At 42.0% G+C, this 27,550-nt stretch overlaps 1 protein-coding gene across 1 annotated transcript; it reads left to right on the top strand.

Annotated features, from left to right (window-relative positions):
• Positions 1–703: 703 nt before the first annotated feature.
• On the top strand, positions 704–25,852 carry ASPSCR1 (alveolar soft part sarcoma chromosome region, candidate 1; the record flags this gene model as incomplete). Its single annotated transcript, XM_009573260.1, has 10 exons — positions 704–826; positions 5,737–5,837; positions 11,552–11,609; positions 12,426–12,499; positions 13,285–13,723; positions 20,615–20,754; positions 23,494–23,575; positions 24,440–24,506; positions 25,443–25,505; positions 25,800–25,852. Coding segments are annotated over exons 1-10 (1,116 nt in total), but the record flags the coding sequence as incomplete, so codon positions are not given.
• Between the last annotated feature and the right edge of the window lie 1,698 nt (positions 25,853–27,550).

Genomic DNA, 27,550 nt, shown 5'->3' with positions numbered 1-27,550 from the left:
TGTCTGAGGGGGACCCGGGGGTCCCTGAGGTGCTCGCCGGGTCAGTCTCTGCTTTAGCCCGTGCCACGGCTGTGTGGGTCTTGCGTGATAATGCACGAGGAGATCACTCACGGTCATCCGTGGGGAGAGAGGGATCCACGGGCTTCGGTTCAGATTGTTCTCCAACAGAGTTATTTTGTTCAAACATCTCTCCCGATTTCCCTGTGCCAAGTTCCCTTTGCTTTTGGGATAGATACGTGAGATCCCGTGTAACTTCCACGAAGATGTCCCTCCCCACACACGCACTTCTGCCAGCTCACAGACCGGTAGGACTGTTCTCTCTTACCTGGTGGTTGGACTGTGTCGTAATCAGAAGGTTGTTTGTCTGAGTGGCAGTAAAAAAAAGTACCTTTTTATTTAACAGTGAACACCAGGCTTAAATATGTATTCAGTTGCTGTTTATCTCTTAAAGCCTGAGGAGGAACACGTATTTGAGTATTTTACCTGTGACCTCTACAAACTGGAGCTTTTTTGGTATGCAGAATAATTTTTGTTGATGACTGTTTTCTGAATTACCAGTTGTGCATTGTTGAATTGTGCTCTATGGCTTCTAGTCTGCCCGCGGGGAATTCTCTTGCTCAATACCTGGACTTTGCACTGTTGCCAGTCCCTGAAGTGATCCAAAGGTATCATAGGATGGTTCCTGGTGTCTTCATGGGCTGTGTTCTTCTTTAGGTTTCAGAGGAGTGTGTTGGATCTCTCTTTACAGTGGAGATTTGCCAGACTGCCCAACAATGCCAAGCTGGAGATGGTGCCAGTCTCTAATAGAGTGGGAATTGGAAACACGGTATGTTCATTTCACAGTGTGACCCGATTTGTTCAGTTATCAGCTGTGCTGGATATGGTCTCGTCAGATCTAGTGAGCAAGAGTGTGGGTAGGCTTGGACAATGCTTGAATGGAAGACCACCCAAAGACTGGTTAAGGTGTGGTGGAAGATGGTAATTTAGTAGCTGGAGGTCTTCACTTGCAGTCTCTATGATGGTGGAGTTCCAGCTGTTTGCTGGAGGATAGGGAGATCTGGGGAGCTGAAAAACTAGTGGTCATGAATGTATAAGAAGTTAAACATCACTGATGACTTTGCTCAGCGGTTGAGCTACTAACTCGGTTCCCTTTCCTAATTTCTATTTCAGTTGCTGTTGTCTGCCTCTGGATTTTGACTAAAATTTCAAATTCTTACAGGGTTCTCTTTTGCTTTCCAGCGTTGCTGTTCACGGTGTGTTCACACAGCTTTACAATTTTTTGTGACATGTGCTGTGTTTAGGAGTTGCCGGATGTCCCTATTTAGTATAATTTGCAAAGGGCTTACGGATGCTGTGTTCTGTAGGAATTATTGTCACGTTTAGGAGATTTAAAAATCTTCTATGCATGTCACTGTAACAGCTGGAGGCATACTTTTAAAACGATGCATAGGTGTTAATAAACGTAAAGATTTTATGTGGTAAAAATTATATATGATCTTATTTAAGTAGCCTGGGAATGAAAATTTGCCTATCACTAACAGTCATCTCTCTTCTTACTGACTTCCTCATATGGAGTTTCTCAATTTTTGTGAAAGTTTCAGGTCTATTAGTGCTAATGTCTTAATGTCTGTCTGCCAAATCGTATTAGTGGTATTTTGTTATAGGCAGTTGCCTTAGCTGTCACAAAGATAAACTGATACATACATTGAAAAGTGAATTTTGTAGTGTGAGAAGGTTTTGGAATCTCTGCTCTAGTTCATTGTGGGTGTGCAACGTAGTTTTGGGGATCACTGATGTCCATGTTTTTCTCTGTAAAACCTCCATGTGCTTTGTTTTGGCACTAATGTTTTCCTTGTGACTCTGTGGTAGAAAGAAGTTTGTGCTCCAAATGACCTATTTAGTTTAAAAAATACCACAAGCTGGTAGCATCTGCTTAAAATTTTCAGTTAAAAAAAGTTGTGATGGAGTTCGTCTGCCAGAGGAAAGTGTTTCTATTAAAATGGTAGAGTGATTACTTTATCTGACACTTGCATCCAGTTTGGGAGGTATTGTACTGAAGGAAACCAGTGATTTCCGCCCCCCCCCTCCCCCCAAGAAGATATATACAGCATACTAGAAAGGGTGAGAAGGACTTCGTAGTGTAGGAGAGGGGTTATAGCATGGAGTAACTACTTTAGATCACAAAAGAGAAGAGCTCATGAAAGTTTAAGTTGTTACTGTTTAGTTGTATTTCAACAGAAGAATCTATATAAGTGAAGCTTCCCCTGGAGTGCTCGTTCCTTTTTTAGGGAGTTGAGAAGATACAGCAAATGTGCTTGTGAAGGGTGCAGTCTAAACAGAGTTGCTGTCCCATAAACTAAGAACAGAGATTTCACTTGGAAGAATTTTACAGACAGTATAAGAAAATACTTTGTACAAAATAGAATTGACCAAAAGAATTCCTTGCCACAGGGAACTAGTGTCAAATACTGTAGGAAGTTTAAAACAGCTGGATAACTCTGTGACCAGAACTGACACTAGCATTATCCCTAATGTAATGGCAGTTGAGATGCGGACTCAATCATGCAGGCCAGCTTCAGTAATGTTGGGATGAATTTGCTTTTGTGCCTTTTGTTATTGTCTCTTTTATTGACACAATGTGCATGGAAGTAGGTGTGCTTTCCTGTGGTGTGTTGGCAGCAGTTACTCTTAGGGACAGAATACACGTTTTGATAAATCATGAGTTTGTTCGGCAAGTCTGATTATTTTTAAAATAGAATGCTTTTGGATTTGCCTTTGTGTGTAAAGATCATTGATGCCTATAAGGCAGTTCTTTAGTGAAAAATTGAACAAATTCCCCTTGTTATGGCAGGTGATTTAGGGGTACCATCCGTACAGTTCTAGTGTTAAAGTTGTTAGCCTTTTGTTTATATGTTTGTAAACTTAGAAGATAATTGGCACCAGTGTCTCTATTATTTTATATAGAGTCTGGGATTTTTAAAAAGACTTTTCTAATTGACTGAATATGACTTTCGTGACATGCTTAGCTTTGAACTGTTGCCCAAAAACTGATGCAACTGGTAGTCTGAATTTCTGGGCTGGATTCTTATAGAATGGTGATGTCAGCTGTCATCACTCTGCTGTAGCTGAGAATAATCTAAGGCTTGTCTCCAGCATAGGAGAAAGCAGGAGGTTGTGTTAGTGGTGGGATGAAACGACTTAGTTCTGTTGGCTAGTTGTTGATGATGCCACTGTTTCCTTTATGTAGAAGAATTCCTGTCTCCAGCAGATCACAGTTTGCAGTCCTGCAAGAACTGGTAGGAGCCGAGGCAGATGACAAACATATTCCTCCAAGAAAAGCACAGTAGACTGCCAGAGTGTGTGGTGTCTATTTTTTTTCCCATCTTTCTCTCTCTCTCTGTGTCTGTCTCTCCGCCCCCCCCATCATGTTCACACACGCACGCACACACACACACGTGCGCACACGCTCTCACAGAGTGAGAGGCTGCACTCCCATTGTTGGTAGGGGCACATGAAAACACAGAATGAAAGAAAGCTGCTGTTGATGTCCTAGGCTTATGTCCGTCTCAGATTTTTGAATAAGGCCAATTTCTGTGGACTTAAACCATAGTTGACTGGAGACACTAGGTGCTATCTAATAGGGACTTTTTTTTTTTTTTAACTTTTCTTTAGATGGGTGAGCTAATTGGGAAAACTCACTACACATGAAATTATTACTTGTTTACTTAATTACTTATTACACATTACACACAAAACCTGTTACACATTTTGAAAAAGAAGGCTGAATATTCTCTAAAAGGTAAAGATAACACCTGAAGTGCTCTGCCATTCTCCATCTCTTGGTCAGCTGCTGGATTTTTCCCTTGGGACCATCAGGAGTTTGAAGTTCCTCAGGACTGTCTTCTGTGCTCATTTTAGAAATGCCTTGGATTTTTTTTTTTTTTTTGGTAGCAATTCTGTGAAGAATATGGAGGATCTGCATGAGCACCTGCTAATGAACGTGAATGTTCACATTCCAGGTTGGAAAAGGCCTGTTAGAATAGGCAGCTAGCTGTCCTTTGCCTTTTTCTGCAGGTGTTTAAGAACTTGATAGCGGAACGTCCAGAATTATTTTTGAGATTTTTTGATCAATTCACTCTTAAATTGTAGGTCAAAATTTTGTGGTTAGGAAGCATAAGTGAGTTGCAAGTTACACATGTAGTCTCTTTGGGCTGATAATAGCTGGTTAGGTCTTCAATAACTCAGATAGATTTGGACCATGTGCGTTGTTTCTCTGTGTGGATGTGCAAGTATGCTGTTTGTTCTGCCTCAGGGAAGTTGTTCTGCAAATCGATGCTTAAGTCAACAGAGCTCTAGGTTGGCGTTTCAGTTTATGCAGCTGCATCGATCCTGTCTGGGTTATTGGAATTCATTTTATATAGCTGTGAAGGCCCTTGCTGTAAAGTTTCAGCTAGCGTAAAACAGAACATCTCAATTGCTTATGATGACACATTACTTGGGATGCTTGCATGGGCCTTCAGTTGAGGATATGGCAGGGAAGAGGGGGCCCAAGAATGCTGGTTAATATTCAAGGATTACCTTCTCCATGCTCAAGAGCAGTCCTTTCCAATGAATAGGAAGTCAGGTAAAAATGCCAGGATGCCTGCAAGGAGCTCCTGGCCAAACTCAAACACAAAAAGGAAGCGTACAGAGAGTGAAAGTAAAGATGGGTAATGTGGGAGGAGTAGAGAGACCTTGTCCAAGCATCCAGGGATGAAGTTAGGAAAGCTTAAGCCCAACTGGAATTGAATCTGGCCAGGGACATCTAAGACAGCAAGGAGGACTTCTTTAAGTACATAGGTGACAAAACGAAGGCTAGGGAAAATGTGGGCCCATTGCTCAACAAGGCAGGGGACTTGGTTACACAGGACATGGAAAAGGCTGAATGCCTTCTTTGCCTCAGTCTTTACTAGCAAAACCAGCCTTCAGGAATCCCAAGTCCCAGAGACCAGGTGGAAAGGCTGGAGCAAGGAAGATGTACCCTCAGTGGAAGAGGATCAGGTCAGGGAATACTTGAGCAAACTGAACATACATAAGTCTGTGGGCCTTGATGGGATGCAACCCATGAGTGATGAGGGAGCTGGCAGATGTCACTGCGAGGCTACTGTTGATAGTCTTTGATCGATCATGGTGATTGGGAGAAGTGCCTGAAGACCGGAACAAAGCAAATGTCACTCCTATCTTCAAGAAAGGCAAGAAGGAGGACACAGGGAGTTACAGGTGGGTCAGCCTCACCTTGATCCCTGGGAAGGTAATGGAGCAGCTAATCCTGGAAACCATTTCCAGGCACGTGAACAACAGGAAAATCATCAGGTGTAGCCAGCATGGATTCAACAAGAGGAAGTCGTGCTTGAACAACTTGATAAGCTTCTATGATAAAATGACTGGCCTGGTAGGTGAGGGGAGAGCAGTGGATATTGTCTACCTGGACTTCAGTAAGGTCACTCATAAGATCCTCGTATATAATACTCATATTCGTAGCACAATAGAACTATTCTAAATATTAACTTCTAAAATAATCATTTGAATACTCCTGCATTTTTAACTAATGTAATCCTTTGCAGCAAGTGTTTAGAAGGAAGTCATGTTTTTTTGGATAGCAGGTTCTAGAGTTCATTGAAATATTGAAAAAAGTTGTTGTGAAGAAAAAAAGTTTTCTTTCAATTTTCAGATTAATTAAGTGTATTTTTCCTATAGGTTCGGATTGCATTACAATTAGATGATGGCTCCCGTTTACAAGACACCTTTCTCTGTCAACAGACTTTGTGGGAACTTCTCAACCATTTTGCAAAGATCAGGTGAGCAATTCAGTGAGAAAATGCTTGTTTGGATGGATCTCTGCGTGACAGTAGTTAGTTGTTGTTACTGTGATCCAGCTAAATCCTGCAGACTTGTAGAATTTGCGTTTGTTTGACTGTTTTTTCCTTTACAACACAGATGTTTGCCTTTTCCTTGCTCTTTCAGATTTGACACTCCATAGTTTTGTTATTATTTTTTAATCCTGGAGTAGCACTCCTGGTTCAGGGCATAAACTGGTAACAAACTGCTAAGGCTAGGAAGAAACTGTAACTGGATATATTGCCACACCTGTCTTCTACACAAACTTGTTTGAAGTCAAGTTACTGCCAAAGTTGAGATGGTAGTTTAGATTATCTTGATCACCAGTATTTCTGTGCTGCAGTTCCATGTGGTGGAGGGGGTTCGTTCTTAAGCAAGTTGCTATTGCTTTTGAGGCTTCCTGTTGTGCAGGTTCTTCAAGGAAATCTGGAGCTCTCAGCAGGCTAATGTGGAGTCTTCAAAAGACTGATTAGATCCTGTTTAAATGGAAGAATTTCTGGTCCTACATTTGTTGAATATATACATGGGTTAGAAAACTTTAATATTAGAGTCCAGTCTAGATTCAGTGCTTGCTTTTGTCTTTAGTTTTGACTTTAAAATACTGTATTGTTTTGAAATGTCAAGCTAATAAACTTTTCTCCAAAGACAGTTCTTTTATTTTTGTCATGGCTTGGAAGATGAAGCCTTGAAGCTGTGACAGCCATTCTATTCTGAACAGAATTTCCAGATTTAATTTTTTTCTACTGTAGTTGGCTTTACCTTTCTCTTAATAAAATGTTTTTTTCAGATCCTGTATTTCTAGCTTGTTCTTTTTCTTATATTCCTCACCTCCTGCTAGTTGCTCTGTTGCATTTGAATCTCTTGCTCGTCTGTTCAGATGCTGTGCTAGGGTATTGTGCAAATTGGAACTATTTTTGTTAATTTCTCAAACCAATTAAATACTCATCTAAAGAGACAGTAGCTTTCTGTGTCAAAACTTTTGAAGTCTTCAAGGCTTCTCCAAGTCTCCTAGAAAAGCTATGAAATTAGTAGTCAGTCGTAAGGGTGATGGTGCAGTAGCATTCAGATAAGCTCAACCTTTTAGGGTACAGTTACAGGATGCAAAATGATGGATTGTCGCCTGTTAGCTAAGCCGTAGTAATTGACTGGTTATGGGTATGTATTAGTACTAGACTAACATGTACTAGCATAAATTGCTTTAACTGAAGTTTAACTGCGTTCTACACCGCAGTTGAAATAGCGTAAGAAGCATGGTTCTGGGTTGAATTGGCTGACGTTATCTCATTAAGTCAGGGTTGCACAGTTGAATTGTGTGACTGGAGTTGCTCTGGAGCTGTTTCCAGGGTTAAGGAGCTAATTCTTCCAGCCTTCCAATGATGTGCTGTTAGTTTTCTGCTAGCTTAGTTCCCTGACTGGCCCAACAAGATCAAAGGAGTGACTAGTGCTGGCCCAAGGCAGGGGGTTTGGATCAGGGGCATCTTCTGTGTAGCAGTAGGGGATTGAACAGTTATTGCTCACTTCCTGCCCTCCTATCTAACTCCCCTCATACTGTTTGTGCAGCTTTATGGGGAATTAGCTTAACTAGCGGACTCAGCTGAAAGATAGTATTTTCCCTATGTTATCTTTCAGGTAGATAAGTTTCCTAACCCAGTTAAGGGTTGTCTCTCATAGGCAGTTATGACAAGAAGCGTAGCGTGTCTGGAAACAAGGATCCAAAAGGAGGAAGCGACAGATGGGTAGGAATGGCGTATGTCAGTTTTTCTACTCAACATTTTGTATCATCAAACCATAGTTTTAGGAAATGCTTATGGTAGTCTAGTGACTCTAAAGTGATATAGATGAGTCTGTCTTACCATTCTCTTCTCGTCTTTAATGGGCAGGGACCAGGTCTACACTGTGGTGTTTACTCTTAAGTCAGACGGGACAGTCTTCATGTAAATGCTAGAGAGAAAAGAATTCTTCTTCTTTTGACTGAGGAAGGTAGGCAAGAAAAGCCTAATTTTCCTGGGTGTTTTAAGGCCCCTCTTGTACCTTACTACATACTTTGTGCCCTCTGGGAGGAGAGAGTGCCTGTTGCAGTTTAGGAACTGGTAGACTAGTGGGAGTGGTAATTATGGACAAATAGCATTTGTGTGGCTTTCTCACACATTAATTGGTTATTTCTTTGGTTTAAATTTTGAGCTTTTTATACAGTTTTGCTCCTTTGGAGTGGTTTTCTTTGTTACAGGTTATTGCAATACTAATAATTAATGTACATGCTGCTCTTTTTAAGATTCTAACTGCTACAGTGTGCTAAGCATTATTAGCTTCAGTTCATAAGACACAGCTGTTCTTTTCTGCCCTCTGGAAGCTGAGCTCAGATGTTTGGATGGACTTTGCAAACTGCAAACTTTTGATTAAGTTCCACAAGCAGCAAAGATGCTGTGTGTGACTTAATCACAAAACAAGCTGGATCTATAGCCATCCATATAGATTTCATGGGCTGTGCTGCTTTTCAGTGTGTCTTGACTCAGTTGACTAACTAGTCAGCTAGTTGTTGACTTTTGCTGAATCCTTCCTTTGACTTTCCAACTGGAGACGTTTTCCTGGAATGCTCAGCTGCTCTAAGTGCGTGAGGGGAAGTATTCTAAATCCACTGGAATTTCCCCCGGGTTTCCAGCGTCCATCTTGGCTAATTGGGTCTGAAGAAGGTCTGGAAGCTATTGTAAGGCTGCTCCTCCTCTCAGCGTGCGGCAGTCCTTGCACAAGATGTTTACAGGCCCTGTCAGATCACTACATGAAGGAATCTAATCTGCTTGCCGTTCCCCTTCTGAAGAACAGCACATCAAAGAAATGACAGTGTGTTTGATGTGTGTGCTTGCCTCAGTGAATGCATGTAATGGATTAACAGCAGCTGGAGGAGGAGCCTGCTGGCTTCCAAGAGTTATACAAAAATAAGTCTCTGGGGGATCTTTCCTTGGAGTCTGTTCTGCAGAGACTGGTTGAGGGCACAAGCGTTGTATACCCTTTTAGCATTAGGCCTGGGAGAACTGTTGCTTTTCTGTCTCCCACTCTTGCCTGTCTGGCAGCTTCAGCAGCTTTGTAAACTGTTTTACATAGAAGCGATTGCAGTCTGGACACTTGAAGACAGTTTTGACAATGACTATGACTCTTTGCTACTTTTGTGGTATCACTCATTAAGTTCAGATATTTTCCATACATTTTTAGAAGGTTCTTCAATCCGAAGAGTTGCTTGGATTGAAGTGGGAAGCAGTTTTGAAAAGATGAATGAAACTAGGTTGTGTAAGTCAAATTAGTTTGCTCTCTTATGGGTCTGTGTGGTGAGGACGTGTGTTCCATCGTGCCTCGGCTTCTCTCCTCCTAAATGGTGATCATCCACCTTTCCTGACAGACAGGAAACTTGAGGTTCAAGCTTTTATTCCTCTGGGCTGTTTTGGCTGCCTTTTCTGTGATTCTGTACTGTTTCCTCCATGTCTCAGCAGTCCTTTATCTTTTGTGCACTTTTATTGAGTATTCCTGTAGGGATAGAGCTGATCCTGATTGGAAACAAAATCCACTGAAAATAAGGTAGGGACGACTAGCTCTCCTGGGTTGTCTGGAAAAGTCTGAGCACACATAGCCTGCTATGGTGTGCTGAAGGTAGTCTCTTAGGTGCTGTTCTGTTCCAATCTTCCAATCAAGAGACAATTTTCGTGTTTTACGACATTCTCAGCTGATTTCAGTTTGAGTTTCACTTTGACTGCTGAAGGAGAGACCAACACGAAATAGAGTTTCTTCTGCTGTTGAATCTAATTCTCTCACTGATTTCACTGCCAGGGTCCTGTAGGTTTTGGTTTTTCCTGTGAAGTTCACTGCAGAAACTAGAATTCGGTGACTGAAGAGGCAGTTAAGTGCAAGTGTTCACATAACCCTGTAAGTCAGTCATTTGCAAAGATCCTCATGAGTTCAGTAGTCAACGCTGGCATAATAGGGCATAAAATGACAAGCTGACTTCAGGGACTAGCTTCAGCCTGTTTTGTCAGAGGCCTCAAGGATGTGTCGCTTTACTGGGCTGTCAAGCGGATTTCATTAGCTGATTTGCAGAGAGGTGGTTTCTCTTCAAGTCACCCAAGATGATGGGTGATTGTTTCCTGGTGAGGTGAGCCATAGGGGAAAGCCATTTTTTCCCGCCAGAGACTGGACTCCAGAGAGCACTAAGATCAAGGGAGTTTATGATGACGAAGAATTTCAGCTGTTTTGCTTTTGATGATAAAACAGCTGTTGCAGTGCAGATGGTATATACCAGCTCCTTTCCAAGGGATGTCCTGGTGCAACTGAAATGACAGTGTGGAGGACAGAATGTGCTAACAAGAGCTACTGGAGCATTATGGAGAAGGATAAATTTCATCAGTTCCCATTGTGTTGATGGGGAATATCCTGGGGCAACTTTCTCACCTTTTGTTTTGTAATTTCCCCTTCTAAGTTAGGCTGAAGCTTTTGAATTTAAAACTTTTGAAAAAAATGCCTGCGAGAATTCAGCCAGTTGTCTTTCCGAACCACCACTGTCTCAGCATGGACAGTGTTCTCCCGGTCACATTTTGCCATTGGTGTGCTTGGTGGGGAGAATTCTCTCACATATTTCAGTGCTTCAGTGCAATGTACTTCTCTAACTTATTTCTCTAAGGCTTTTTACTTTTCTACAGACATCTGAGGTTTCCTTGCTAAAAGTATTAGTCCTTTTTTTTTTTTTTTCATTAAGAACACCCTGTTGTAGGGTTTTCCACATGTGCTGTCTTTTGAAATTGTATGATCTTGGATGAGAACTGAGACTTGCTGTGACAGGCAGTGATTGTATTTTCCCTCTCCATCTTCTGTGTTTGATCAAGTGAATATGTGATAAAGCTTCTCTTCTACTTGAATGCCTCAGGATTGCTTATCTGGAGGAAAATGGGAAGAGTGGCATCTTGTCAAGAGTAGCATCTTACTGTTTTTTCCCCCTCTCTAAGAGTTCTTCACTTATGTCTTCCTCTGCAGATGGCCTGTCAGCAGTTTGCATCATTGCTAATACGTGTCCTGCCTCACTGAAATGCTTAAATGTGGGTTGATCTTTCCTTTGGCTTTGCTTTGTCCCTGGTCTCCAGAATCTGAAAGCTTCTGCTGTTTCTTTTTTTCTTTTTTTTTCTTTTTTAATCTGCCTGATACTAAGACAGGCAAATTCTTTGTCCTCACATTATTTGCTTTAGAGCAGTATTTCATTCTGTTTGTTGCTATGCATCCATGGAAAGAAACTGTCCCCAAGGAAAGTATGGTCTAAACTATAATAAACTATTCAACTTAGATAAGGGGTTAAAAAGAGCAAGTATTATTAAGTCATGTTCTAGATCGGCTACTGAGGCACATGAAGAATGATGTGCTGAAGTTTATCTAGTAAGATCAACCAATTTCAGAATTAACTTTAATTATTTCTCCTTTGTTTTTAAACTTTCAGGGCTGTGTTTAAGCAACAGTGAATGCATTGGAGCAAATTCTTTATCTAATGTCTAATACTGACTCTGTGAACTGTGTAATGGTTGTTGCTGGAGGAACATGGAGGAGAGTGTTGCTATCTAATTTCACTTCTTACTATTGCTCTACGTTAGTTTTGGAGGGGGTAGACTGTTCTACAGATGCTGCAGTATTTTGCTCTTTATTGCAGGGAGTTTATGGAACAGCATGGTGAATTCTCTCCAGTCTGTATTTACATGCGAGATGAGGTAAGTCAGCAGTCTTCTTAACTGTCTCTTGTCCTTCAGTCCTTAAAAAATAAGGAAAACTCAGCTCTGTTTTCCAACCTGGAAAGTGTTTCTTTTGAACTTTCTTGAGAGGGGAAGTAGAAAAATGTTGGTCTTTTCAAAGTATGACGTGTTTGTATGGAAAAAAGCTCTCTTGGAACATAACCCTGGGCCGTTTAGACCTCTGAGCCCATAAAATAAGCTCAATGACCTGTTTGTGTTTTTCTTTCCAACTTCTTCTAAAGCTCGAGTCAAAACAGTGGTTTCATTTTAATAAATATTTGCTTTTCTCTCTGTTTTGATCTTTTGCTATTAATGTTTTGTTTAATATTTTGTATGTGCGTATTACGGAATTTGCTCTCCCTAGCTGTCCGCTTCACTTCCCACTGACCTCTGTGGACAGATCGTCTTTATTCTGGAACAGGTCATTACAAGCAGATGGGAGGTGTATGTAATGAAATCGGCTGTCTTTCAGCTCTGAGATTTTGCCTGTGATTTAACTTCTGACATAAAAATAATGGTTTGCTAAGGTTGGATCCGATTGGGATGTGTGTATGGGACAGAAATATATGAAGGTCATTTTCCCTTGATATCATTTAATACGCAGTGAATTTGGTAAAGCAGTACAGGTGAATACAGATGGATTCAGGTCTCATTTCCAGCTTTTTAGTGTGTTTTGAGCTGTTTCTGGTGCTGTGGGGTGTTTGTTTTGATACGTGCTTCTTTCTAGAAAGAGCATTTTAAATGCTGTCCCAGGTAGGCAGTTGCCGTAATTACTTTCCTCTGTTTTTGTTGCAGATATCAGGAAAAGATGCCCTAGAGAAGACAACACTGAAGACACTTGGCCTGACTGGAGGCAGTGCCATCATCAGGTTGGGAGGAGCAAAGTTTGGATTCTTCATTTTTCGTTTCCACTCTGGTGGTGAATTTGTTTTGTTTCAAACACCAAAAAAAAAAAAAAAGCATGAAAAAGTTCAAAAAGACAAACATCGCGCCACTCAGTAATTATTGCATTTGCCTGTTTATCTGAAACTGCTGCCCAGATGTGCTTCCCACAGCTGCAGATGCTGGCACTGACCAGTCATGTGCAGATTAAAGGGGCTTGTTTGCTTCTTTCTTTTTTTTTCTTTTTTTTTTTCTTTTTTTTTTCCCTGTGAGTGAAACAGGCAATTCAAAGTTAAAAGTCTCTCTGAGAGGACAATCATCTACCACTTCATTCTTCCCTGCTTTGGATTTGAGGCATTAAACTCCCAATCCCTGCAGTGCCTCCTGCTGACTGTTTGGGAGGGTGAGGTGGGGGACAATGACAGCCTTTCTGTGATCTTCTAGCCAGTTCTTCGCAGTATATACAGAAGGCAGGAGTGATTAGAAGCTGTGCTTTACAACTGACTGCTGTTTTTTCCTGGAAGGCAGATTTCTTCCTGTGGAGCGGGTAGTTCCTGTTCTGGTTTTTTGCACAAACCCCTGACCCCCCACCCCTAACTTCAGAGCAACTGGAGCTTGTTCTTTGTGAGTGTCTGGAAGAAGCACATCGTTAAATTAGGGGTATATTTGAGTCTAGCTGTCTTCTTTGTGTTATGGTCACATTGAGAATGGGCACAGCAGTACTGTTAGGATAAATGATTTTGTTTTTATTCCTTTTGTTGTCTTCTTTAAGAGTTGTCATGAAGAAATGCAGTTCATCTGGTCGGGAGGAAGCTGTGGGTGCCACGGTGCGGTGTAATGAGCTGACAGTGAGGCCAGGCTCTATTGAAGGAGCAGTGGATGTGCCCCTTCCTCAAGCAAACACATCCCTGAAGGACTTGGACCACAGGGATGTGGCCATGTCTTTAAACAGCTGCACAGACAAGCAAGACTCGATTAGAGAATCTCATGCCAGCTTGGAGGAGCTGTGGCCTTCCTCAGAGCCCGAGTCTACCCCATTTGTCCCTTTTTTTGGAGATGGACAGCGTCTTGGGGACTCTTCGGTAGCTGTACCATCTCTTGGGTTAGATATGCCATCTTCAAAGCTGCCAACAACTTTTTCCAGCCCTGGTGGCCCTTCAAAGCCAAAGAAGTCTAAGAACAGCCAAGAACTGCAAAAGGAGCAAGAACAGGTAAGGGAAAATTTGTTTGCAGTGAGGGCTTTTTTTATCCTGCCTTGCCTGAGGCTGAGCTCCTACAAGGAAAAAGATGTTTCCATATTTAAGACTTTTCCCCCATAATACAGGGCTAAGTGCCTTGGTGATACACAGTTCTGCCAAGAGTTCAGTAAGGAAGTATTGCATTTTGGACAGTTTACTATAGGAAATACGAAGGATGGGAATTTAAGAATTTGCTGTCCAGAGGCAAGCAGAGCTTTGAACCTGGAGGTATCCTTGATGAATGGATCTAATGGAGGCAACACAACTGCATTAAAAGCACTGTCCAGAAGAGCTTCACTCTCTGTGCCTCAAATTCCATGCAAATTTCATTAGCAAATGCCCACTTCATCACCTGAGCCCTGGGTACTTGTCCTTCTTTTAAAAATTGCTATCTGCTGTGTGGTTTTGCTAAAGATGAGCAGAGTTTGGTCAGACTTGAGTTTTATAATACCCCGAAGGTGCTTACTGCTTGTTGTGACTGACTTATCCCCCAGATCACACAGAAGGTATGAGGTTGGTAGAGTTTTACATATGGAAAGGGATAACTTTTCTAGCTTGTTGTAGGATTGTCCTAGGAGCAGAAGCGGTCTTAATAGGTTTGTTGCAACTTGATCCCGTGACTTCCAGGATCTGAGAAGATGGTCAGTGTTTCTAACTCTTAGGTTGTAACGTGTGCTCAGATTTCTCATCTGAGCCTTTCTGTGGAACGTGGAACTCCATAGAAAAGCTATTGTAAAAGCAGTATCCCATGCTGGTAGTTGTTAACATCTGCTTCCTCAGAGTTCCTTTTGCCTGTGGTCACTCTAACTTACAGTTTAACTCTTTTGGTGACACGTGTGGTAGAATGTAAGGGGCATAGATCTAGGAAAGGAATTTTTCAGCTACAGTTGCATCTTACTTGCCAGGAGTTTGATATTTGAAAAAAACAGGTCTGGACCTCTTCCTTTCAGTCTAGTCCCATCCCTTCTGTGAGTCTTAATTTTCTTAGTATTGCAGATGAAGCAGAAACCTTCCATCCTTTTCCTCCTCTATTTCTGCTTGCATATAAAAGTGTCTTCTGTCTTGCTCTAAAATATCCTGGTTCTTAAGTAGTCTACCTCTCTCTCACCCTTCTCCCAGAAAGACAAATTGCACATCTATCATTGTTGGTGTCTGTGAAGTTAAAACTGTATTGGTTAAAATTAAAAATGCTTTAGCCCATGTAGCGATACCAGAACTGATGGCTTAATAACACTGTGATGCCATCACAGGATGGTCTTTGAATGATGTTAAGTATGCTTTCTGTAGGGCAGCTGTATGGAACTGAATGCCTTCAGCAAGGTTGGATATGTCTGGCAAGTAGCGTAAAATGAACTACAGGAGGCATGAAATTCATAACTTACTCCACATTATTGTGCATTGAGAGTTTCACATCCTGGATTTTTTCCCTTGCACCTTCCCTGCACACATCATCACTAGGGCTGGCTTTAGTGTTCAGAGATCCCCTTCATTGTTTCCTACTCTTTAGTACCTCCTAGAGTTGGAGTTTTGTGTTTATCTCTGCTTCTGATCCAGCCATGGATCAGATGGAAACAATGGAAAGCCACATGTAGAAAGAAAGGGTGCCTGATGAGGTTCAAAGGGAGCTCAATCCAGGAGGAATTTAGCAAGACTATGTGTATCCTCTCACACTGATGTAGAGATTCTACCTTGGTTGACTTCTTTGTGGCTGCAGTCCATTCTTGATGAGTTTCTGAATTGTTTAGGAGCAGAAGCCAGACCCTGGAAGGACTCTGGAGCAGTTACAAATGTAGCAGAAGGAGGCCTTGCCAACCCAGTGGTGAATATTTCAGTATATTAGAAACATATTTGGGTCCATCTAATCAGTGTTATTTAACCTTTTGGAACAGACCCTGAGCATGGAGAACTAAACAATAGGCTGGGTGATTTGTCCAGTCTAATGTGGTGCTTGCTTCAACCGCGCTCACCTACGAGGGATTTGGAAAGAAGGAGTTTCAATTGTGTCTGAAAAGGAAGGAAGGAAGAAGTGCAAGGGTTTGTGGTGGTATTCTTCACCAGTCCTGTTGTCTGCACTTCTCCGTGTGCCGGACTGGAAGAGACAGAACTCGTTTTATCGTTTTACTGGCCACAGCTTAATATGAAGTTGTGTTGTTGGGCACAGAGCTGAACAGCGGTGGCCTAAGGACTCTCATGATCCGGCATCTTTCTCAGAATTGCAGTCCAGTTCAAACCACTCAGAGGCACTTCTGGAGCCAGCCTCCCTTCCAGTTTGAGAGCAGCTTTGGAAGCAGCTGCAGATTCTGTTGGGGGGGTTCTGCCCTTGTGTTAAACAGCATGTGATTTTGACTGCTGCTTTCAAGCCCTTTGATCTCTGGTGCTTTTGCTGCTGATTGATTACATTTTGTTCCCTCCTCCATTCCTGCCATCCTCCGCTCTCCTTGCTCTCAGCAGCAACAGCAGAGCAGGGCTGGCCACATGGCATCTGCTTTTTGTCCCTTTTCAGTCCTGAGGAAAAAACCCAAAACAAAACAAATTATTTTTAAACATCAAAGGTCCATTTTTGTAAAAGAATCTTCCCATTAATGCTTTGCCTGTGTGTGGTTTTTGAAGCTGAAGAGAGAGGCTGGATAAAATCTGTGCCGGCGTCCTTTCGTTTCTTGGGCTAAAGATGGTTTACAGACAGCTGCATGCTGACTTTGATGTCAGAACATTAATTATTAGAAGGTAACTTTACACCAGATTCCCCATGAGATTAGAGCTCCCTGAGGTGGTGGGGAGGAGGTCGGTCTCTAGGGAGAGCTTGCTGCTGTGGAAAGCACAATAGCCACTACTTCACTTAAAATGAAATAAGTTTTCCTCAGCTTACCTGCTCACTTAGGTCCGGGGTGGTGACATAGAGTGAACTGCATTCTTCCTGATACCTGGCTTTGTCACATAGACTGCAGTTACGTAGACTGCCTAGTAGACACTGCTGTGAATAGATGGCTTCAGCCTCCTGGTGAAAAGTGCCTAACATCTCAACTTTGGTAGTAGGAGTAGAGACTTTGAAGAATGAAGGTGATAAACGGTAGCGCAGCATCTTTGGCTCCTGAAAGGTATCGCTGACAGAAATGTGACAGCAAAATGCACAGCTTGCTTTCCTCCAGAGTTACATAACGGAAGGTAGAAACTGCCGTATGGTGGCTGTTTATTATTACAGGAGATGGCTACCTTTTGTCACGGTTGCAGAAAACACTAGATGTGTAGTGGACTGGAAGGTGAGTTGGTGTACCTGGTAGCCTCCTTTTTGTAAATTGCTACAGGAAGGTAGTTTTTGGATTCTGTCTGTGCTTCGGGATTGTTGGTGACACCTTAAAATAAGGCTGTATTGAGAGTACTTAGATTGAGAGATGCCTAATTGGAATAACTAAGTGAGCAAATGGTAATGGATGAAGAAGGAGGAACAGGATGATGGCTGGATTCTGGGGAAAGAGAGAATTGGTAGAGCAACACGAATGGATACCTCTTTCTTTCTGAAGAGTGTTTCTTATGTCTGTAAGGAGGCGCGATATATGGTTGATTCCACGGGGTGTTAAATACACGACAGAACAGATATTATGATTCTATTCTGATGTGGCAGTCTTTGCATCCTCAGTGGCAAGATGATGATGTCTTTTGTTTGCTAAGCAGTGCTTAGTAGATACCTTGTGCTGCCCTTGTCTGATCAGACCCTGTTGTGCAATTCTGGAATTGAGTTGCAGAAACTCTGACTCAAACCACCTGAATTACGTTTCACAAAAGCTCACTCATTACAGCTGTCTCCAGAGGTCTCACTCTGTTATTGGGGGTTAGCTGAAAATTTAATATTAGGGAATTCTTACTCTAATTGTGTATTTTTGCAGTCTTGTTAGATATGCACAGATCTGCTCCTTCTGTACAGAAAAGTATGTTTCTTCATGTTAAGTAGTAGCTAAGTAATGTGTTTTGGTTTGGAAGTTAAGCTATTCAGCATTCAGTGTTGGCTAGGGAAACAGATAAAATGACAGACTTCGGAGCTAAAAGGTAGCTGTGTGTCTGTTTGGGGCCAGTACAGGTATCCTGCAGAGAATTAAACAGGGACATCTTGGCTGGCTGCAAGTTGGAGGTCAAGAGTAGGGCATTTAAGTCTGGTGAGTAGTGAATTTTGTATCATAGCATGTAGGTAGTTCTGCTAGGCTGGGGAATGGCTCTAGAGAGGAAATTCCTGACTGCCCATTTGCAGTATCTTGTTGGCAATGGAGACCCATTTGTTTGAATGAAGATGTCTGGAAATTGACGCTTGAATGACACTTCTAACATACAGGTCTGGAGTAGTGAACACACAGTGAGGAAGAGGGGTGAACACTTAGGACTGGGATATATGTCTACCTGCTGCTATCTCATGATTTCTGATGTCTTGGCTGAAGTCTTTAGCTACTACCATGGTTTGGGCGGAGACTGACTCTTCCCCTGTGGAATCCTGCTACCGTTAGGATTAGCTAAAGTGCTTGCTAGAGCCAATACTAAATGGTAAGTTTAGGATTTGCTAATACAGACATTGGAATTCTCTCCATCATATCCCAGCACCCTTCACAACATGCCTTAGGATATGCCTGCTCAGTCTTTTGTTTTGGGGTTTTTTTTTTTTGGAAGGAGAAGTCTATTTTCAGTATGTGTGTGTTTAGAAAGAAATGAAACTTGAGCCTCTTTGAGGAGATTGAAGTATACCTGATTATTGGGGAGGCCTGATTAATTCTCTTCTGGCCTCTGACATCGATCTGACCTTACCAGACCAGCTGCTGGCAGCAGTTAGGACCGTGGTGCCACAGGCCCTTTCCCAGAGAGTGGCTCTGCATGCTCAGGATCACGCCTGCAGCGCTGGGCATTCCTCCCCCTGAGCCCCAGGAAAGCTGCAATCAGGCTCCTTCACCCACTAGTTAGAGCTGACCCTGCTCAACTTTCTAAAAGTAGCCAAGGGTCCCACCCACACAACCTCGCTCTTTTAATTTCTCAAATTACCCTTTAGTGCCCACAAGCAGAGTGAGCATTGCCTTGTAATTTGTGTTGTCGCTTTTGACAATTGAGGGAGACTACTCCTGTTCCCAAGGGGCCTGTGCCTGGGGGAAGGGAGAATGGATGGAACAGATGGAGGGAGGACATTTGGGCATTAACTAGGATTGGAAAGAGTATGTGAGGGAATAAGGGGAGAAGAAATGGGCATCAGGCTTGTTCATAAAGCCTAGAGCTGTGTTAGGCTGGCAGCTGAAGGTAAAGAAATGCTGTATTAACTATCAAAGTTTTTGTTCTCGTGGGGCTCTTCAGTCATGGACCGCTTCCCCCCCTGCATCTCCTGTAGCCTGCAGTACACTATTCTGTTTGCTTTCAAGCTTTGTGCGTTTAAACATTTCTATGATTTAAAAAGTTTGAATTGTTCAAGAGCCAATAGGTGTAACTGCCTCTTGTGTATTTGACTCCAGTAGTGGTTTATATTCACATACTGACAAAGCTGCTGCTTTTAATGTACTGTAGCCAGTATCTAACCTTTTCTAAGTTGGGAGGGATGTCATTCTCCCTTCAGAGGCAGCGAATGCTGTTTGTCTAATAGGGTGGGGGGTGGGGGGTTTTGGTTTGGGTTTTTGGAGGGTTGTGGGGTTTGGTGTTGGGTTTTGTTTGTTTGTTTTTTAATAACCGCAACCACAGTTATAGGCCAGGACACAATTGTACTGGAAGGTTTGCCATCATGAGATCCAACTCCCAGTTCTGGGCTCTGGAGGCAGGGGGAGCAGAGCGGCCAGGCTGCCTGTGCCCTGCTCTGCAGGTGAGAGGGGTATCTTGGCTGTCTGAGGTCTGTGTGCTGCTTGAATGGCCTATCCTCAGCAGCTTTTAGGGAAAGTTGCCAATAAATGTATTTTTGCAGCTAATGCATACAGTGAACTGCTCCCCTCACATCCATCTGCTTTGCCTGCAACAAGGGCTGATTTCAGTGCTAAGTACTTTCTAAGTGCAAAACAAAAGGGTTTCCACTGTCTAAGGGAGCTTTCTGCACACCCAAAAGCCGGGTTAAAGATTTGAAATGCGTACAATGAAACCCTGCAGTAGCTCGGTTCGGAGAACTCAATAGGTCAAAAACTACCTTACCCCAAAACAAAGGATCGCTCTCTAGAGTAAGAGGAAATGGAGTGAGCCCTGTTTGGGAACTAGTGCCATTGGTTCTGTGGCAAGAGAGTGTGAAGCGAAGAGAACAGAAGATATGATGTGAGCCAGGAGTGCATGGTAGATGAAAAACTTAAAAGGGCAGTTTGTAGTCTGTAGTACGAAGAATAGCACCTGTGTAAGTTGTATGCTGCCTGTAGAATGGTAAGGAAGCGATTGCATACTGAGAGAGGTTTGGAGTAGAGCAGAGAGAGGTAGGTTTTCGTTTTGGGATGGGAGTAATTTCTGCGTACTTGTAACAAGCTTTTAACTAGCTAGAAGTAGGGTTCAGCTGCAAAATATCATTGTATTGTAAGTGAAGAGATTTCACAGGCACTCCCTGGAAAGGAGTCGTCTCTCCTTATTTTAGATGATGTTATTACCCTGGGCTTTCTATACTGACGGCGGAGAGTAGCTAACTGCTAGGGTGTGATTCATCTGACAATATAGATTCCTACTGCTTGTTGGGAGGAATTGTGCCCCAAGCTCTATCAGCTATAAAAAATGACAATGCTGACAACCTCTGTATTGTTAGTCTGATCTTAGTGACATGAATTCCACGCTAGTGATTGTATTTCCGTTCGCAAATACTGTCCTTTTACTTTTTACAGGAACCTTACAGCATAAGCAAAGCAATGCATTTAAGACTAATTGAAGCTCATTTTTATTCTGTAGCTTGTAGAACGAGAGCCACTTGTATGTCACCTAGACCTACTAGAACCACTTCCTGCTGGCCCAGAAGAGCTTCCTGATGAGTTTTTTGAAGTCACAGTGGATGATGTACGGAAACGTTTGGCACAGCTGCAGAGTGAGAGGCAAGTTCCCTTTCTGCTGGCAAGTGAGATTGCTCCATATCCTTCTGTTGAGCAGTGTGACTCTATGCACCTATAGCTGGCTGTGATCTCTGGGTAAAGGGTTGTAGATAAGTTTCTGGGTGTGGAATTAATTAATGATCAGCACTGGAAGACCCTTTATGTCATTTGAATTCAAGGGCTATGTCATGTTTCTGTGACAGAACTTATGTTTTTGTGTGAATCACTTGAGCATTTGTGCATGGGATAATGGTTTCACGTGGATGTTGAAAATTTCATCATGAAGTGTCTGTGATGCCTATGTGGTGATAAGATTATCTGAGAACCCCAAGCTAATCAGGGATGGGCCCTCACTGAGAAAGGATTAAGAGAAAGATTCCTTCCCGTATTCTGCATTTCAGGGAGTTATTCAAAGCCACTTAACACCCCACCTCTTTTTCTTTCTTTCCTTCTCCCTTCTTCTGAAAGAGAAGCCACTGCCTTTGTAATTAGATGTGCTCTTACTTGCTGGAGGCCCAAAGCAGTGGTGAGCTCCTGCTCTCTGTTTTGATCTGACTTCACATTAACTATTAGGAATTAAATGGATGGAATTTGTAACTTGTGATGGACAAATATATTGTCGTGGTTTAACCCAGCAGGCAGCCAAACACTACACAGCCGCTTGCTCACTCCTGCCCCCTCAGTGGGATGGGGGAGAGAATCAAAAAAAAATGTGAACAAACACAATGATCCAGCTTCATAAGAATAACTCCCACTGACTTCAGTAGTAGCTAGTAGCTTTTTCAGTCAGTAAGAAACACCTTGTGTTTTAAGTAACAGAATTAACCTTTTATTAGACCTCATCAGAAATAAACAACTTTGAGACATTACCCAAATGGAAATAAAGCAAAATCAAACTTAGCCACACATCAAGACATAAGAATATTTGGAACATGCACAAAGAGCAGGAAGAAGTATAGGAAGCTGGACTAACTATGCATCTCACTGTTCAAGTAGCTTGCTGTCAAATATTCATGATTTTACTGTACTTTTATTCCAGTTCTAAACTAAAAACTCAGATTAAGATGAACTAACCTCCCTGTCACAACAGCATTTTGTTGTCTGTATGTTCCTTAAAGAAATTAATTTCATGAATGTATTTAGTTTCAAGTGGATCATAACATTCCTTTAAACTAAACATTACAAGCATTCTCTGAGACCATGGGACAGCCTGCTTTACACTGTAACCAAGTCTGAGTTGAAGTTTTTACTTAGAGCTGATTTTTTTCCCCACAGGCCACCAAAATCCACATGAGTACACAGATTGGCCTGAAAATTGCTCTGCCGCTTGTGGGTCTAGAGTATTTAGTGGTACAGATGTAGGATCATTTGGTTGGGGGTTACTGGAATACAGCCCCCTCAAAAAAAGACCTAATTTCCGAATTTGCTGATGCTTGTAATCCCTTATCCCCTCACAGCCAGGGATAAAAATAAAGGCAAGTTACACATGAAACTGATACCAGTTGGCTTCTGTTCTCAGCTGCTGAATCTTAACAAAAACTAGCTGTATACCATGCAACATTTTAAATGCAATTAGAATTTAATTCTGACTTCATGAAGAGCTGAGAATTGGTATGAATCAGCAATTGATACATGAAGAAGGAATGGAGCACATTAGTTCCGTATATTTGCTTTTCAGATTATGAGTTGGCACTTTCAGAGCATCTTGGAATGTGGTGTACAGCTGGTGAAGTTCTGGGCACAGTTGGTGAAGTAAGCCTGTAGCTGTTTTGTTCAGCAGCTGTTCCTGAGACACCTTGATGATTCTTAAAAACAAAAAGAGGTCCTTCAAACTGTATAGGTGTAAGAGATTAACTTGCAAATAGATGTGCGGAATTATATGATCAAATGTTTCACCAAAATCTAGCTTAGTACATCAGTTATTCAGAATTAAGTGCAAACAAGGAAAAGTAGCTAAAGCTGAACATGGGATCTGTTGGATCTAATAATGTTCATATGTTCCATATATGAGATTTTGGGGTAGGAACCACAGGAGGTGGGGAAAATGCTGTGAGGGATACGTGGAACAGTTGAGCAATTCCCATCAGCCCTGCATGGACCTTTTGCTTTCTTAATAAAATAAGAATACATCTTAAAATTACAAATTTCTTTACTTACAGGAAAATACATAATCGTTTTCTTGAATTTATTGTTTCATCTTAAACAAAGGGAGATTTTTTTTTGCACCCACTACTCCTTTTTAAACATCAGTCTACAATGCCAGTTCTTGAATGATCTGAAACATCTCGTTTTTGTTTTGTTTCCCTATTGCTAATTAATACCCATTAATTTCCTGTGCCAGCATTGTTTTTCAGCTTCAGTAGCTCTTCTTCCTCCCTGGAGTAATCACGTCCAACTTTAGTCTCTGTTTTATTGGATTAACAAGTCCATCTCTTCTTGAGTAGTCTAAGCAAACATTCCCCTGCTCCTCTTAGTATCTTTTCTGGCATCTGCTGTAGTGAACTTATTTTTAAACTTGTACAAGAAAAGTAGTTTTATACAGTATTGTTGCTGATGTTTAGTAGTTCCATATATGAGATTTTGGGGTAGGAACCACAGGAGGTGGGGAAAATGCTGTGAGGGATACATGGAACAGTTGAGCAATTCTCATCAGCCCTGCATGGACCTTTTGCTTTCTTAATAAAATAAAAATACATCTTAAAATTACAAAAGTGACAGCTTTTCGTCTTCCCGTGTATCTAGGAAACGCCTGGAAGAAGCTCCACTGATGACAAAATCTTTGAGGGAGGCTCAGCTGAAGGAAAAGTTAGAGCGTTACCCAAAGGTAGCATTTGTTCTTTTTCCAGTCTCTCTGGCTAGTCCAGACTTGGGGGTTGAGTAACTTTGGGAATCAATTGTGATCAACAGGATCTTGAGCTACTTATAGGAAGACTTTTCAAATTTCTGTTCCTGTTAATTGTGAGACTTGCATAACAGTTGTACCATATAAAATCAGCTGGCCTGTAATGATGTGGTTGAGTGGTGGGCAATATAGCTCCTTCTATTTTGTTCCGGATGTTTCAAAACCCTTATGTTGTGCACATGTCAGTCTTTATGACTGAGCTTTCCTATCTGCCTCTCCTCTGTAGGCTCTTACATTTTGATAGTATCTCATTATAAGTTAAATGATAAGGTGTTACAGATTGGAGATATCTTACTCTGTAAATACAATCCTAATACAGTTTTTGTCTTTGGTGATTTATTGCAAAAAAATATGAGATTAAGTTCCCAAGTTAAGTGCTTTCTGACCAATGCTGGAAATAGAATGGTACGAGTTACTTCAGACGTATGGTCTATGGACGCTTCAGGATACTGATACACTGTCTGTACCTGTCCATGGGTGACTTTCTACTTTGTTTGTGCATCACTTAGCACGGGGAGCTCCTACTTTCTGAATAAGTGCTGCTGCATTTTACATCATACTGTTTCTATAGATGAGCTCTCTTACAGCCTTTGAAAACCAGACAGCCCGTGTTCTCTGAGGAGCTGCACAGTAATTGTTAGCCAGTATGCTATTCTATACCTATAGAGTAAATATCTCAAATCTCCCCATTTAAAAAAAAAAACTTGCTCACAAATTCTAAGCCAAGGTCAGGTGTTACAGAACAGCCATAAACAATTGTCCTAACGCACTTTGCCTCTGATTTAGGTGGTGTTGAGAGTCCATTTTCCAGACCGTCATGTTCTACAGGGGTTCTTCTGTCCTAGTGAAACTGGTAAGAGCAATCTCCACTTCAGTCTGTGTAGCTGCAGCTAACCTCTCTCATCATTGATTAGTTGCATGCCAAAAGAGAGTGGCTCTGGACAGATCTTTCTGCTGTCCAGGGAAGTAATACTGCTCTGAAAAAGCAGCAGTAGCTAATTACACTGTCCTTATAAGGCCCCTGAACTGGATGAGAAAAGGGTCTGGGGTAATTAACTTAGTTAAGGGGAATTTATTTCTAGGACTGCTTGATGGAGACTGTCAGGCTGCTTGATGGCAAAATATTTGTGCTCAGGAAACTGTTTCACTTGATACCCATTGTTTGCGTCCAAATGTTAAGTTACTGAGATGAGTTTGGACACTTCCTCTGTGTTAAAGCGTAAAAAGTTTTGGGGAAAAAAAAATACCACCATCCCCCCCCAGTCCAAAACAAAACCAAAAAACCAGGAAGAAGAAAAAGAGGCTGTAATAAGAATAACAGGGGATGAACCTTTCTGCCTCCATCAGTTCACAGAAGGCGGTCAGACCATACACCAAGTAGCTCTTACTGTTGTTAATTGAGATCCTCTTATTCGCAGCAGGCAGTGATGGTTACCCACACAATTTTTTTGATACTTCTGTATGGAACAAGAACTAATAACTAGTTACCAGAGTCTCACCTGGCTGGTCACTGCAAATCTTGCAGCTGCTATTGGATTTCCTAGGAAGAACTTCACTGGCATCCTTAGATTTTGCTAAGGGACCAGCATGTCTAAGTGTTTCTTGGGGGTGTTTTGTTTTTTTTTTTCTTTTCCCTCCAAGATATTTGTAATAGTAACAGTATTCTTTTGAGGAAAAGGGAATCTACAGACATTGTAGAGGGCAGTTCTGCTGGTACAGGTTAGCCTTTTTGTCCAGCATCTGAAGAAACAAATGTAATTCAGTAAACCTTTCTCTCCTTTTTTCACAGTTGGCATTTTGAGAGACTTTGTAAGAAGCCACCTTGCAGATGCAGACTTGCCATTTTACTTGTGTGAGTGTGCTGTTGGTAATGTTTGGCCTTACTTTACAAAGTCTGTTCCTAGCTGTGTATATGGGATCTTGTGATGCCATGAGGGGAGGAATTCCTTCCCTAAATACAGCCTCAGAGTGCAAAGAATGTGTAACCTGCTCACTTAGCCACATTATGCTTTTGCCTAATAAGAAGCCTATGTGGGCAATGTGAACATGTCACTCCTTTAAAGAGCACTAATCCCTCCCATACCTGCTGTATTTATTGTTTTGGTTGCTGGGTGGTCCTGTTTTGTAACTTGTTTTTTAACTTCAGTTATTGCACCTCCCAGAATCATCTTGAACGATGAAAGTTTGACGCTCTTTGAGGTAAGGACTCCCATGTGTGCTCTGTGATTCTCTGACTTGCTGCTCCCCTTCGCCCCGCCATGTGCTTTAGTTACTTTTAAAAGAAACTGTGTAATGTTGTGATCCCTGTAGACGTCCGCTTAGCCAAGACTAATGGAACCAGGTGTTTGGAGCACAAGCTCTTCACCAGAAGAGGTCCACCTTGTGCAACAATATGCACTGGCATATTGCGGCAGGGCTGGGGGGGTTGCATTGTTTTATACATAGACTCGGTGACTTACGGAGTCTGAACTGTATTTAACCTTGAAACATTATTGCAAGAGCTGAGCTAATGCGAGTTTGCTATATCTGTAGTTGGACTAGTGTAGTAGGAGATGTGACACTGGGTTTGGATAGGTAGCTGTTTTCAACTTCTACAGCAGGAGCTAGAGGCCATAGTAGACAAAAATCTGACCTTTTTGATAATCACTATGTGAGAATTTATTTTAAGCCAGCTTGTACATTGAGGAATATGTACTCTCTATGTGTAACTTTTCTCAAAGGCTGAAATTTAGTTTTTTCAGATCCAGATTCCTGGAGGTTTTTTGCAAATGTCAGATAAGGTGGTCTTGAAGTCTCTGACCAGAGACTCTCGGCTGTGTAAATCACACACGTGTGAAGAGACTGATCGAGTGATTTTGTTAGTGACTTTGCCCCAAACTCACCATGTTTAAAATGTGCTGTCATTCAGGGAGAGGGATAGAGAAAGGGACCTTTCAGGCAGCATGGTGAATTAGGTAGGGATTAGCATGCCTCTGAAGTTGTTTGTAATGGAGCTTTCCAAATTCCACAACTTCCTGACCAGGCCATGTGGAAGAGGTACACGTGCAGCTGCTTTTAGACTATTGAATGTTCAGGGAAGCAACGTGTGGATCTCTGTGTTCACAGTGGGAAGTCTCTCCTCTTCCTAATACCTTTTTAAGAATTCTTTGCTGAAATTTGAAGTTTTGGGAGTGGTTCTGGTGATGTTGGAGTTCCTTGTATTGTCACCATGCCTGTGACAGGTTTAGCTTCCTAGGGAGTCATAGCCCTGCTTGGTGCTGTGGTTCAGGAATTGCTATGCAGTAGCTCTTGGCCTCCACCCAGCTTCACAGCCTGAGGACTGCTCTGTTTCTATCAGCCTTCCTATGCTCTGCTTGACCGTGACCTCTGTTTGAATGAGCAGTGTGCATGGCTGTGCTTCTCCCACCGACAGGAACGGGACAGTGTATGTGTTGGTAAGACATAATGTTATCGTGGGTGGGGCGAACAATGATTTTTCTTTTCAAAGCCGTTTTGTATATTTTAATTAATAATGAAAATACCAGTGGAAAGCACTTTGTGTCTTTGAGCCAGGAGATTTTGCCATTTGGTCATGAAGGCAATTCTCCCAGCTTCCTCTGACTTGTGCCATCTCACCCACATCTGCCACCCAAAACACTGTCTCAAGGCACACGTGGTAACCGTGATGGGAAATGTGAAGGACAAATCTTGTCTTCAGATTTCTGAGAAATCCCATGAAGGGGAAACTGGCTATGGTTGCATTGCTAATGATATATTTGCAAAACATTCAGAGGAGGAACAGCAGATAATAAAAAATGTTCTGCACTTGTTAGCAGGTCTGAGGCAAGGGAAGCAGCTGTAGAGCTGTGACTAGTACAGAGTGGTCTGACATGGCACATGCACACTACTCTCAGCCTT

The sequence above is a fragment of the Fulmarus glacialis genome, unplaced genomic scaffold (genome assembly GCF_000690835.1).
Source record: "Fulmarus glacialis isolate BGI_N327 unplaced genomic scaffold, ASM69083v1 scaffold262, whole genome shotgun sequence".
Lineage (NCBI taxonomy): Eukaryota > Metazoa > Chordata > Aves > Procellariiformes > Procellariidae > Fulmarus > Fulmarus glacialis.
The sequence above is the reverse complement of the archived record's forward strand: the minus strand, read 5'-3'. Positions and strand labels throughout refer to the sequence as shown.